The following is a 13,895-nucleotide window of genomic DNA, read 5'->3' on the forward strand; positions in this document are numbered from 1 at the left end:
AAGTCACTGACAAAAACACAATCTTACTGCAGTACTTTCAGCAGTATGCATCACTTGTAACACAAAATATGTTGTGTCTCAGCTTTTTTTTTTTTTTTTTTTTGTTAAGTAGAAAGTGTTTCCTTGGATTTCAGTCTTTCTCAGCTGGTTAAAACTTTATCCTGTTTTCCTCAGTATTTACAGATACATACATGTTTAAGGAAAATATAAATGAAACTTACTCAGATTATACTGCACTGTACACTTTCTTCTGGATTCTGCAAGATTAAATTAACTTCGTTATTTTAAACCATCTTGTCTGTTTTCTGTTCTTAGACCTTTGAAGACAGTGACTTGTTTCATTTGATTGGTGTTGTCTGTGGGCTAGCAATATATAATTTTACTATTGTAGACCTTCATTTCCCTTTGGCTTTGTACAAAAAGCTATTGAATAAGAAGCCATCCCTGGAAGACTTGAAAGAGTTGATGCCAGATGTTGGCAGGTAAGCAAGAAAGAAAAATTAGTGATACTAGAAACTAATTTTTAATGCAACATTTTCCTTTAAGAACATAAAGAAAATTTGTTATTTTTACACTAACAGGATGAACAGCTCAGAGTAACTTGCAGCCATCATGTCATTTGAGAAAGGATACATGCTATTGTTAAACACCTGCTTTTAAATGCTTGATTTTAGTATTTGTGTCTTCTGTTTTATTATCCTACAAGAATTTTAGGGGAAAATAATATTTGAAATTCAAAACCTTTGAGGTTTAGCCATTAATTTTGTAAGCCTAAGCGTGAACATAGTTTTAGTTCTGAATAGCTTATTTAGTCCCTCAAGGAAACGTTTTTGCTTATTTCAGGAATAAATACATGCTAAATATCTGCCCTTGTAGGGATTTGAATAGCACTAACAGGTATGAGGCTCAAATGAGGGGAAGTGGATGTTTGATTGCCTCAGTGTTGTGAATGCTAAGAGTTTTCATAGATTCAAGGAGAAATCAAACAAGTTAATGGAAGAGCCCATCAATGGTTATTAAGTATTTATCGCGTCTGGTTTGGGAATCCCGTAGCTGAAGACTAGGTATATGGATCTTCTCTCTTCACACCTGGAGATAATCAAAAGGAAATAACACTACAGGTATTATTGCTTGATTGCTTGAGGTTTCCCAACACTGCACAGGGTGCAAGTCAATGAGCTAATAAATGAAATAAGAATAGAAAGGGGTTTTTTTGTTTTTTTTTAACTTGAATTATCAAAGCATAAAGAATACTTCAGGAAAATAAGTTTATCTTTCCTTCCACTGGTACAAGTACTTTGTAACTTATTTTGCAGGGGAATGCAACAGTTACTGGACTATCCAGAGGATGACATAGAAGAAGCATTTTGTCTTAATTTTACTGTAAGTTTTAAATAGTGTTTGACGTATTTCTTATCAAGCTCATACCATCTATTTCAGTTGCCTCTGCTGGAGTGTCTGAGCAAAAGCATCAGCTGCTGATTCCCATAAATTTTATGTGTCTGCCGTTCCTGTTGCCGTTAGCTAAGTGGTGGGAAGAAGTACTCTACGCAGTAAATAAGATTTATACTTTTTTGTTTGTTTTAAATAGATCACTGTGGAGAATTTTGGTACAACAGAAATTAAAGAGCTTGTTCCTAATGGTGCTGACATTCCTGTAGTCAAACAAAATAGGTGAGTTTTATGGGTTACAGGGTAGTTCAGTGTTGCTATCTGCCTTGGGAATGTAACTGGGCTGCTATAAATATCCTTTGCCAAGCTCTTACACTAATGTTGGAGGCAAAACTACTTTGGTTGTTTTTCCAAGCTGTTCTCATGTGTATTGTTAAAATAGCTATTGTATTTAAGGATTTGCCAGCTGTGGAGAACCTATCTAATTTTACTCAGAATGTGTAATACTTTTCTTTCACTTTGAGCCTAGAAGTATTTTGAAGCTCTTCAGGGCCCATTTTGACTACATGGTATTCATGGTTATGGTTCTGCAGGAAGTTATATATAACTGGAATTTAGTGAGTAATGATGAAAACTTCAACCTAGATGCCATCATGTGCCATCTATTCATATATGAAATATTATTTCAGAGAAGTCTTCCCTTTGTAGGGCGGATAGATTAATCTAGTGTTATCTAGTGTTACTGTCAGAAGAGTGTGTGAGGGGTGGGTTTTTTTTTCCTTGGTCAAGGACTCTGCTACTTCTATTTATAAAAACAGCCTCTCCCGCCCTTTGTTCCTTTTCTGCTCCCGGAGGATAGGCAGAATATATCTGGTGGTGCTTTTGTCCCTTTTTGCGGAATACTACCATTTTCCTGTCTCTCTCTGTCCATTCCTCTCATGTATTCCTGTCAGTTCTTTCATCTTCATGAATTCTCTGTGCTTTTGCTTTTGCCAGAGCAAAGGGAGAATCGAATGGGAAGAGCATGCTCTAGGATAACAGAATGCACCTAGGCTGTGCATGGTAGGAACAAGGGAGAAAATGTACCGCTAGGCCCGTTCCTAGAGGGCAAATGTTCTGGGCAACATTTTCTGTAATTAGCTACGTCTGTGGTAGAGGAAAGAGTGATGACAGAAGATTCTGAGGGTATCATAAACCCCCACATAGCCATGTGCAGTGACAGTACCTCCCACAGTGGAGTGAGTTTTATCCTCCTGACTTACCCTACCATTAACAAGTGCAATCACCACCTATAGTTGTCGCACTGTTTTGTTTTGTTTTCTTTTAAAATCCTTGCCTTATAGCTGAGGATTTGTGATACTTTATCTTAAACACAGTAGCTTTGAAGTTCTCTGGTGGTAGTTTGGTGTTCTGTCACAAAGTGACAGTAAAATTGGAGTTGAATTATGAGAGAAGTTTCAGGGTGCCCATGGAATGTATGCTGCACTGTCATCACCAATTGTCTTGCAGCAATGAAGAATTCCTGTTTCTCAAGATCCAAATATTCCATGATGCTTTAATTCAGTTTTTTAAATATTAACATAGGGTATAATAATGCTAATTAGTTTATTACTATGAATTTTCTCTGGAGCAGCCTTTCCTTCCACTGTTAGTATTACACAAGTTACCTGCCTCTCTGCTAATTACATAGTGTAATGGATATCTCATTGAGTGCTGGAAGAGGAGGAATGTGATTCGCCGCTTTGCTCATCGCCAGTATTTTCAGTTCAACAACTTTAATAAATGTATCATCAAAATGTGTTTAGATGATTCTTTAAATTATTGGTGATATTATTCAAATACTGTGGATGTTGTTCAAATACTGTGGGTTTTCACAGAGAAAGTATGTCGGTAGGATAACTGTAATCTATAAGTGAAGTCTCTCTGCCAGCGTAGAAATGAACAATGTTAACTAGGCTTGATTAAAACGGTAATTAAAAAAAAATCATTATCATAAATACTGTATCACAAAAAAAATCATTATCATAAATACTGTATCACATCAAGGAATTTTAGTTCTTCCCCTAAATGCTGCGAAAGAAGATGTTTCCAACAAGATATGAGAACTCCTAGTACAGAAGCACAGATAAGAGGCAGCCTGTTTTTCAGTATCCTATAGCTCCTTTGCACTGATCTTTCTACTGTATAGGACTCAAATGTCCGTTTGAAGTTGATTTGCATTTTCAATGCAGATATGGTAATCTTTTTAATTGAAAAATACAGCAGCGAGTTTGACTAGTCGGTTTCAGGACACTGCATGTAATTCAAGCCTTTAAGCTTGTTGCCATTCAGTCCCATTCACTGCAATGCATACAAATAAGAGAAGTGTTTATAGTGCCTGAAATAAATAACACTAAATGTTACTGGTTTTCTGTCACACGTTATGGACTCTGTCTTTGGAGGCATGGAGGGGAAATACGTTTGTGTTCCATTTTCATTGAGGTTATCTTCACTGTGGTTGTAACATGAAGCAGAGAATATAATATATTTGGATCCTTTTTGTTTAACTTTCAATGCTGTGTTCTATACAGAAATGGCTACTGTTTTATTGATAGAAGGGTGACGTGCTTTCTTTCCCCCTCCCTACCCCCAACATAATTCTTTTTTTCTTCCTTTTACAGGCAAGATTTTGTAGATGCGTATGTGGATTACATCTTCAATAAATCTGTGGCTTCCTTATTTAGTGCATTCCATGCAGGCTTCCACAAAGTATGTGGAGGTAAAGTTCTTCAGCTCTTCCAGCCCAGCGAGTTGCAGGCAATGGTGATTGGGAACACAAATTATGATTGGAAAGAATTGGAGAAGGTAAGAACCATAGTTAGCTATTTGTTTCATATATTTTTAATTTCAAGATGCAAAAGCAAAACCTTGAGGTGTCCTTTTGAGTCTGTTTTAATTAATGTGACTTCCAGCCTTGATTGGGTTGACTGCATGATTAAGTAACTTCTTTTTAAAATGTCAGTGAATGAAGACACCTAAAACATTATTTACCTTCCTGCTTAAATGTAATTTCTGAAGGAGATCAGACTTGGAAGAAGAGAGAGGAAGAAAAATCCACAGAACCAAAAGACAGCTGTATACAATGTATTATATTAGAAGGGGGGGAGGTGAACAAAATGCACACAGTTAATAAAAATAAATATTCTTGATTGCCAAAGTCACTACTTTATTGGGATTGAAAATGCTTTGGAGTACCTGCATCTGTCCATATCGTTGAGGTCAGACTGAACAGCTGAAGAAAATTGACCAAGGAGAACAGTAGTATGTCACTTGCAGTATCCCTTTACACAACCTCATTCAGTCTACTTTGATGTCAGATTATCCTACTAGTTCTACATGCGAACAATAACCTAATTTCCTGCTCATTTTAGAATACAGAATACAAAGGAGAATACTGGGCAGACCATCCTACAATTAAAATATTCTGGGAGGTTTTTCATGAGTTGTCTTTGGAGAAGAAAAAACAGTTTTTGCGTAAGTATTTGAAACTACTTCACAGAAGTTGCTAACTGAACGGGATCACTGTGATTTCAGGCTCTTGCTATAAGAGGTCAGACGTAAGTATTTGTCTGTAATGATGTGATTAACTTTATTTGGAAGAAAAAAATCGTAGTAGAAGAAATAGAGCTTGTCTGTGGTTTTGCTGGGGTTGTCCTGAGTAATTCTGGGTAGTGGGCAGTTACAAGATTGCAGTACACCAGAGCAGCATTAAAAAAATAAATAAAACAACAAAAAAAACCCCCAAACCTGAAAAAAACCAACAACCTAAACTGCTAGCATCATTTATCTGATGACTAGGATTTTTTTTCTGTGTTTTGACATAAAGTTCAGATCCTCCAGTTTTGTCATTGCACATGGATGGAATTTTGGAGTTATAACTGATTGTAAATACCTCAAGGTACTGATATGAGTAGAAACGTACAGGGAAAAAACAAATTTATGGAAGCTTCCTGTGAATGAGCTTTTGTTGAGAATAGATCATAGATTAGTTTCCAATTCAGATAAATTTCTTATTGAACTAACTAATTCTGTGTATTGCAAATGCTTGGTAAAGGCATAGGCAATGGATTTTAAATAACAAATTCTGATGCAGGAAGAACTTCCTCTTTTTTTTTTTTTTTTTTTTGAGGACTGTTTGGTTTGATATGCTGAAATGAAATATTTTCCTTTACATATCACTTGTGGTGTTGCAGTTAAGAGTTCATATGTGTAAGCTGGAGATCAGCTTAAGCCATTATTCCCTGTTTTTCAAACTTACCAGAACAACATCAGTGTGAAAAGCTAACCACTGCTGAACTAATTAAAAAATGCAAATACCGATTAGAACTGCATATATGACATATACAATGTTAGTCTTAAACTACTTTCAAGACTTTGTTTGTTTGTTTTTCCTTGGCAGTGTTTCTGACAGGCAGTGATCGTATTCCAATTCTTGGAATGAAGTGTCTTAAACTAGTCATCCAGCCAACAGGAGGTGGAGAAGATTATCTTCCGGTAGCTCACACTTGCTTTAATCTTCTTGATCTTCCAAAATACTCAGATAAAGAAACCCTAAAATCTAAGTTGATCCAGGCTATAGATCACTACGAAGGTTTCAGTTTAGTATAACTTCAGAAATGAGAGTTCTGTGTAACGTGGGATCATTAAACTAACTTTTTGTGTCTTTCTTGTGGTGGTAAATTCAGTGGATTAAATGATGGAGTTGATAATATAACTGATTATTTGCGAAAACGTTCAGTGGTACGGATATTCATGGGAGCCAAAAAACATTTACAAAAATGAGGAACTGTCTTAATACATACCTTCTTGTACAGAACCATGTGGATTTTGCCATCTTACAATAAAAACGAGAGTATTGTGAATGGGAGTCAAGTTTCACTAACATGTATTAACATTTCACCTTATGCAAACAATTTGGCGTGTGAGTGCATGAGAGACTTGCTTAAGTTTTTCAAATCACTTAGTAAGAACATTTAACTTTTTCCCTGATAAATTCACTTGGTAACTTTTCATTTTGTAAATAATAAATTTTTGTGAGAAAATAATTATGTTCCAATAGCAGTATGGTTTCTATTGCTTGTAATTGAATATGAGCTTATTTTATGGCTTTTAACAAAAAAGTGACTACTCTGATTTCTGAAGATATATTTTTCTGGTTTGTTTTAAGAACCTTAATAATGAAAGTGATTGTTTAAGAGACATTCATCTTCACGATGTACAATCCATGAAGCAGTCACTTAGTGCTGATACAAAACTGCATACAATGGCATTTTTAATATGTGGATGGACAAGCTGACTTAATACACTGTTTTATTTTTAAGGACTGATTCTGTAATTAAGTGGACACAATTACAAAAGAGGTTAATTTATCATTTGAAACCTCTGCAGCCATGTGTCAAGAATACAGCTTAAAAGAAAAAGATGCACCAGACAATTGTTGCTGTCAAGAGGTTAAACATTTATTTTTAAATGCTGAAAGCATAGTTTATGGTTTCTAATAGAATTTTCACTTTTTTCCAGATAAATGCATTTGAAATAACTCTTTAACACCCCTCTCCCCTTTTCTTAAGATTTTATTTTTAGTATAATTGCCCTGAGACGATTGTGCTTAGCTGGACACTTTCGGATTTGACTTTCCTTCTCTGGTTAAACTCCAGATTTTGTGGTGTTAATGCATATGTGACTTGCAGCTGTGAAACAAATATTTATTTTTTTTAGATTTTTAAATGCAGTGAAAAAATTCAAGCTATAATAAAAGACTTGAATGAACACCTTTGTTGGTTGATGTGTATGGATGCTTGCATCATGCATATTTCTTGAATTGGAGGGCAACTTTTGCATGCATTAAATCTAGGGTACAGCTAGGATACCAGATCTCACTTGAAAAGCAGGGAAATTAATTCATTGTAATAAATTGTATAACATGCAGTTTCTGTGCTGGCAGTAGATATGGATATAATACAAAGCAGTCAGTACAGTTAAAATAATTCTTTTCTCCTTAACACTGTGTTTTTACAGCAGTTTTTACCTGGCTGGGAAATTCTCCCTCTTGTGAAAAACAAGAAACCAATGAATACTAAAGCAGCCTAATCTTACTATACATGGAAGAAAGAAAAGGAGAAAAGGAAAAAAAAAAGGGGGGGGAAGGGGGGAAGTATTATGCCTTCATTTTACCAGGTAATATTAAAACACTGTTTTTAAATTGTGAAACACCACGATTGCAAAGGTAAATATTCAAAAATGAGGAAGTGGCTAATGTAAAGCTGTCTTCTTCCTTTTTGCTTTGTGTATTATTACATGATCAAGTGGTGTTTTTTTTCCTATGACACTCTTTCTTCATTCAGTGTACACAGCTGATGATGTTCACTGAATAATAGGGGTTTTTTATGTTCAGTTGTACAGGTCCAAGTCTAATTTAGTGCGTATCATCTAAACCCAGCACTGTATGTATATGTACTTCATTTCCCTGATTAATTTCCCTAAATTCCCTGGACTTTGTCTGATTTTTGCTGTATTGGATTTTTCATCAATATCAGTATTAATTTGAAAGATGAATAGTAGCCCTGTTCTGTAGATGAGGGGGTCTGAGACAGAATCCAAGCCATAGTTACTGAACACTTGCCAATTTTTGGTGCCCAATTTAGCATGTGCTGGAGAACTTAAGATATCCTTTATCTTTGAAGTGCAGTTATTGTTGACTAAAACTGCTGTGGCAATTACTTCATGTTGCTGCAAAAGTTTCTCCAGCATCAGCAAGACATATTTCTTACTCTCTTGGAACATTAGTGGACATTAGTAAGCCTTGGGAGGGTAGGGGATGTTGAATGGCTGGTTAAATGTCGTGTCAAGAACCCACTGGCAGAGCAGGGCTAGAGTCACTTTCCTCGGGACCGCGTTCACCTGAGACTTGTTTTTGTAATTTTGGCCTTGGTTTTATCCACTTCTGCAAGAAATGGAGTTGGGTCCTACAGAGCTAAACGCTCCTGGTTATCTTACAGGTGTTAGCTCAGTCTGCAGTGAGACAAGTGCCCTGTTGCAGAACAGACATTCTCCACATAACAAGGTAAAAGAGTTTTATGTAGTACTGGAACAATTACTAGTCGTTGTATTACTTCTGTCAAGCAGTTTAATACTTTCTGCAATACTTACGTTGCCATTAGTTCTGTTAACAGTCATAACAGCCCTGTGAAGGATCTCTACAGAAGTTGCACACCTAAATGTTTCCTCTGGGTGGAGAAAGGTGGGCAGCGGGAAGTGCTTTCTCTTTATTGGATCAAGTATCACTTTGCATACAATATTTGATGCTGTGCATTGTGTGAGAAAGGGGGGAAAAATCCCTTCTATTCTATGCTTAGCTAAAATAGCCATGGTGTTAATGAAGAAAGCCTGTGGCCTTCCTCCTTGTCAAATCTCTGATTAATCAGGAAAGCTTGCATACCACTTTTTTAAAAGGATAATGCAAGCAGCTGGGGGATAGCAGTAGTTTGGGCTGCAGTGGGAGCGTTTTACAATAATTAAACATCTTTAAAAGAAAGTATTTTTATTTGATAATTAGATTAGCATTTTGATAAAGATTCAGAATTATCACTTGTATCCATCTCCATCATGGTTACTAAAGGAAGACTTGTGGCAGTGCAGTCATGTACTGGATGTATTGCACCTCTGTCGTTAGTACAGGACTGAAGATTGAATTTGCCTGAGAGAACTACACAGGCTCTTTCAACTACATGTACCGCAGAAGTTTGTCCCTCATTTTCCAGGGAAAATCTAAGAACGCTGTTGCCCAGCGCCAGTGTAGAAGTGTTAAAGCTGTGACCCCTGCTTAAGCATAATGACTTGTCTCCTTTGGCACTTCATGGGAGTTACTACTACTAAGGTTGTTATTAATGTAGACCATCAAGCCGCAGAATTCCCTTCAAGAAGGTTTATATGCTACTTTAAAAAGGATTTTAATTCATTGCGCTGCTCTCTGCTGCAATAAACTTGATTTATCAGGGATAAATGAGGTTTAATGTAATCAAATATAAACCACTGTAAAAGGGAGCTCTTTGGTTAATGGCACATGAGGTTCTGCAGTTGAGATAAATACAGAATAAAAGCTTTCTTTTAATAATACAGTTTTCGGCATGATAGATGGTATATAGTGAGCACCACAAAAATGGCTGTGTTGACTTTCTCCGTTGTGCAGCCAGAACTAGGTACTTGTATGTACTATGTACAACTGTCTTACTCAGCTGTTGGGGGGAGGAGGGAAGGGGAAGAACAAAATATTTGTTTCTCCTGATAAGTGACAGTTCCCATTGCTTACCAAGTGGGTATTTCTTAAGTGGTAGGTCAGTGTCATGAAGCTACTGTTTTTCAATGTGCCGTTCAGGTTTGTGTTGATCCAGTTTGGAGCAGTAACTTTAAAAACCTTACCTAGACCTTGAAAGGCTTAAAAGCATCCTCTATCACCTGCCATAGCCAGATTTAATACTATACCTTAGAGCCCCAAGAAATCCCTTTGACTCTTTTCCTGGAGTATCTACACACTTAATCAGTAAGATAAACCCCACCAGCTGTAATTTCTATACACTTCCCTGACCATTTGGCTGAGTCCTCAATTTTTTTCTGTTCATGCCTATACACATTAACTCTGTTACACTGACTAGCTTTCTGCAAGTGGAGTATGCTAAAACTTTCTAACTGCAAAATTTTGCCTCCCCATTTCTGCACTGATGTAGATCTGTTGAATGAGAAAGATGTCTTTTCTTACCACAAGACAAGTGGGGCAGGGAGAAAGCACCTAAAACCAACTGTGGCAATACCATAGGCGTACTAAAACTGTGTAAAAGTATTGTATGTACAGGCCTACTTGTCTCTTATTACCCGTAGACTGAACAGTCTGAGTTCCTGCATGTCCCTTGGGTTTGAACATACTTCAGTCTTTTACAAAGCAACAAAACAATGTGTTGCAGATGCCAGGGGTGTGATCAAAGAACTTGTGTGGGCTAGGGTAGCAGTCAGCATTATCTTTTTTTTCCCCAGCCAAAGGCACATGCTTCAGTCTCAGATTATTAGAAAGGAAAATGAGGTTTATGAATCTTGTTCCACATACGAACTACAGAGGTATTATGTTCAGCGTAGTTAGCGTGTATGGTGCTAGTGGGGATCTTTACCTCGCCAAGGCTCCAGGCTGGTCTTATCAATGGGTCGTGCCCAGAGCACACGAATCCTATGCTGTGCAGTGCCTGGGGGGCTGTGAATGTCTACAGCTATTCACTGCTTCCCCCCACAGGCCTGATTACGTGAGGAATTTCAGTGAGGAAGAAACAGATTAATGTTACGTGAAGACTTCAGTTTGAGTAGAGTGCAAAACTTAAGTTTCCTTCCCTTTTTTGAGCAAATACACCAGCTTTTCCATTAGAATCATAGAATCATGGAATCATTAAGGTTGGAAAAGACCTCTAAGATCATTGTGTCCAACCGTCAACCCAGCACACCATGCCCACTACACCGTGTCCCTAAGGGCCTCATCTACACGTCTTTTAAATACCTCCAGGGATGGTGACTCCACCACTTCCCTGGGCAGCCTGTTCCAAGGCCTGACCACTCTTTCAGTAAAGAAATTTCTCCTAACGTCCAGTCTAAGCCTCCCTTGGCGCAACTTGAGGCCCTTTCCTCTCGTCCTATTAGAAGGAATAGGGCTGGCACGCTGTAGCTGAAAACCAGCTTCCTATAAAAATTATTTGCCGTGTCTTTGGATAATTTTAATAGTGAAACTTATTATTTGTGGCTTAATTCTGCACAGAGGCTATGCGGGTGCACCTGCTAGCAGCAGTGTTTGAGTACTCTGGGAGCTGCGTACAGCGTCTCAACAAGCCTGAGGCTATCCACTGGCAAGGCATGAATATCCTAATGCACTGAGGTGCCAAGACTAAGTTGGCAATAAACAAAGGGAGAGGGTAACTGAGGAGATGAGGGAGGTCCATAGTATCTTTACATGAGGGAGAAGTTCAGCAGTTCGGAGGAGTTCTCTGTGGGCCGTGTTCTGGCTGCAGCTCTGCAGCAGGGTTTGTTAATGCGGAGGTCAGTGCCTTGTAGGATATTTGAATTTCTGTAACCTCTTCTCAGCCGGTGGCCGGTAGTGATGCCTAGAGAAGTTTTTAAAGTTGGGGTAAGAATGTAGTGATACCTCACAGTACGGACTAAGGGTAATCCTTGCACCTCCTCTTCAGCGTGCAGTGTTTCTGGGCTAGTTGCTGCGTGGAGCCCAGCGCGGGGATGCGTAGCTGTTCTGTAGAACGGCAGCAGAGCGAGAAGGAGCTGAGTTGGTGTCGGTGCCTCCGAGGGCGGGCGAGGGAGCTGGGCTGGGCTCTCAGCAGCTGCAGCTCACCGGTGCGCGCAGCTTTGCAGGTTAGCCTGTATTGCAATGTCCCGCCTTCAAACCGACAGATCCTTGCAGCCAGTGCCTGCGCATCCGCAGGGCGCAGGGCAGCCTTGCGCCGCTTTCCCTTGCCGGCAGAAGGCCCCTCGCTGAGTACCCTCCCTTCCCCGGGGCAGCTGTCGGGAGAGCGCACGAACACCTCTGGCGGAGCCGGCTGGCGGGGAGGGGCCGCCCAGCCCCTCCCCAGAAGCGCCCGCTCGTTCCCCGGGCGGGAGCACCCGCGGGGAGGGAGCGCCGGACCCCGGCCCGGCCTCTCCCGCCGGTTCCCGGCGCTGCGGCGGAGGCGGTGAGTGGGGCTGCCGGTGCGGTGGGCTGTCACGGTGTGCGGCTGCTGGGCTCCGGCTCGGGTCCAGTTACCCGAGCCGCCGCGTAAGGCATCCGCCGGCTGTCGGAAAGAGTTCCCCTCGGCCGAGGCTCGTGCTTTGCCGTGTGGCGGTACTAAGAATAATAATTGTACAGAGTGAAAAATAACCACAACCAAACAACGGAACGGCGCTGAAGTGTGTTTGTATGTTGTTTTTAAGGACTTTGGAATTGTGTGTCTTTGTGGCTTTCAAAACCTTACTTACTAGGAATATATAAAATCTGTAACTTAATTTGTCGTTTGCATGTAGTTGCTTTGTCAGCAGCTCCTTCGCAGGTGTTGCTGGTGCAGGGGCTGCTCTGTGAGGGGCTGGGCGGTGGGGACGTGGCGTTTGCAGGGATGGCAGAGTATCCCTTCCTCTGTGAGAGTCAAAACGACAGTCCCGTAGTCACAGAGCACTCGGGTTTGTGTCTCTTAAGAAACTTAGTCCTTTGAAGACCTGTGGTCATATATCTGTTTCCGCCATCTCCAAGGCAGGAAGAATATATGCTTAGGGTGTGCCTTACAAGCGTTTGCTTGGTCTGTTGTTTAAAAGGTCCAGTGTAAATAGTTGTAGCACAGCTCTCGGAGCACTCTGTTTCTGTGTTTCACTTGAGAACTGCTGCACTGACTCAATCTGAGGTGCAAACTGTCTCCACCTGTAGCTAGTCCAGGTGCTCACAGGAGAGCCTAGGGAGAGGAAAATACTCTTTTCCTTGGAATCCTCCTCAAGGAGCTTCAGTAGTCCTGTCCCACCTGAATTTGCCCAATTCCTTTTTGAGGCCACTTTGAGCTCCCGCAGCATCCTACAACAGTGACTTCCACAGTTCGTGTGTGATGGTTTCCTTAATTGCCTCTGTTTTTCTGCATCTTCAGCTGAATGGTCCTTGGGCCTCATGTCGGGAGAGTAAATAGCGACTCTTTCCCTTTCATGCGCCATTATTAATACTATTATTACTTTTCCTACTGAGTCCTAGCAGCCTGTGTGTCTTCTCAAAACTGCTGAGCAAAGAGTGACTATAGGAAGGGTACTATTATGACTCTATGATTCTTCTTGATTAATTATAGCTAGTTTAGAACCCATTGTTACATAGACATGGCCAGTTGTTTTAGCCAGAAATTCTGCATTTTGAACTGGATTTTATTCTCCAGTCACTCTGTAGGTAGGTATATTATGCAAATAATTGCAACTGCCTTTAGATTTGATCATTCTGATTCGGTATTTAAGCATAGATATTGACCTTGAGGTACTGAACTGCGTCTTCCTTCTCAAACTTTTTTCAATTTTTCAGATCGATTCTGAATGCTGGTTTCATTCAAATTTTGTACTCTTATAGCTCTTCCCAATTTGATGTTGTCCAACATTCGCCGTCATGCCTTTATGTATGTATGTATTTTCCATAATCAAAAACACTAATTAAAAATGTACTGGATTCAAGATAGACTTATAAAGAATACATGGCCATTAAGGAAAAATTATTACAAGATTTTAAAGTATGGACTTCTTTTACATCACTTGAAATTCTTTTGCAAGGTCATTATTGTGTCTAATGCATCAAAATAAGCTGAAAGGGGGCTGGGGAATGGCACCGTCTTATTAAACAAATGCTTGTATTTTGCTTTTTTCAGTGCATCTATTTAATATAAATACTAAGAGAGCTAAGATGCTTTCATAAGGTAGTAATGTGAATTATG

General features: G+C 39.5%; 2 protein-coding genes across 7 annotated transcripts in view; both read left to right on the forward strand.

Annotated features, from left to right (window-relative positions):
- The window catches only part of HERC4 (HECT and RLD domain containing E3 ubiquitin protein ligase 4), a 37,136-nt gene extending 29,936 nt beyond the window's left edge, over positions 1 to 7,200 (forward strand). For all 5 annotated transcript variants that reach the window (XM_075154236.1, XM_075154238.1, XM_075154237.1 and 2 more), the window contains 6 exons: positions 316 to 482; positions 1,317 to 1,383; positions 1,592 to 1,674; positions 4,053 to 4,236; positions 4,803 to 4,905; positions 5,831 to 7,200. In XM_075154236.1, coding sequence (XP_075010337.1) covers positions 316 to 482; positions 1,317 to 1,383; positions 1,592 to 1,674; positions 4,053 to 4,236; positions 4,803 to 4,905; positions 5,831 to 6,039 — 813 coding nt within the window. In that variant the 3' untranslated portion in view covers positions 6,040 to 7,200. The remainder of the gene's footprint in view (positions 1 to 315; positions 483 to 1,316; positions 1,384 to 1,591; positions 1,675 to 4,052; positions 4,237 to 4,802; positions 4,906 to 5,830) is intronic.
- An 893-nt stretch (positions 7,201 to 8,093) lies between these two features.
- Positions 8,094 to 13,895, forward strand: part of DNAJC12 (DnaJ heat shock protein family (Hsp40) member C12) — a 44,133-nt gene continuing 38,331 nt past the window's right edge. The window contains exon 1 of one of the 2 annotated variants that reach the window (XM_075154242.1): positions 8,094 to 8,494. In XM_075154242.1, coding sequence (XP_075010343.1) covers positions 8,384 to 8,494 — 111 coding nt within the window. In that variant the 5' untranslated portion in view covers positions 8,094 to 8,383. Of the gene's footprint in view, positions 8,495 to 12,058; positions 12,144 to 13,895 lie in introns of those variants that run through there. The other variant, XM_075154243.1, reaches the window with a different exon arrangement.

Source organism: Calonectris borealis, chromosome 7 (genome assembly GCF_964195595.1).
Source record: "Calonectris borealis chromosome 7, bCalBor7.hap1.2, whole genome shotgun sequence".
NCBI classification, from domain to species: domain Eukaryota; kingdom Metazoa; phylum Chordata; class Aves; order Procellariiformes; family Procellariidae; genus Calonectris; species Calonectris borealis.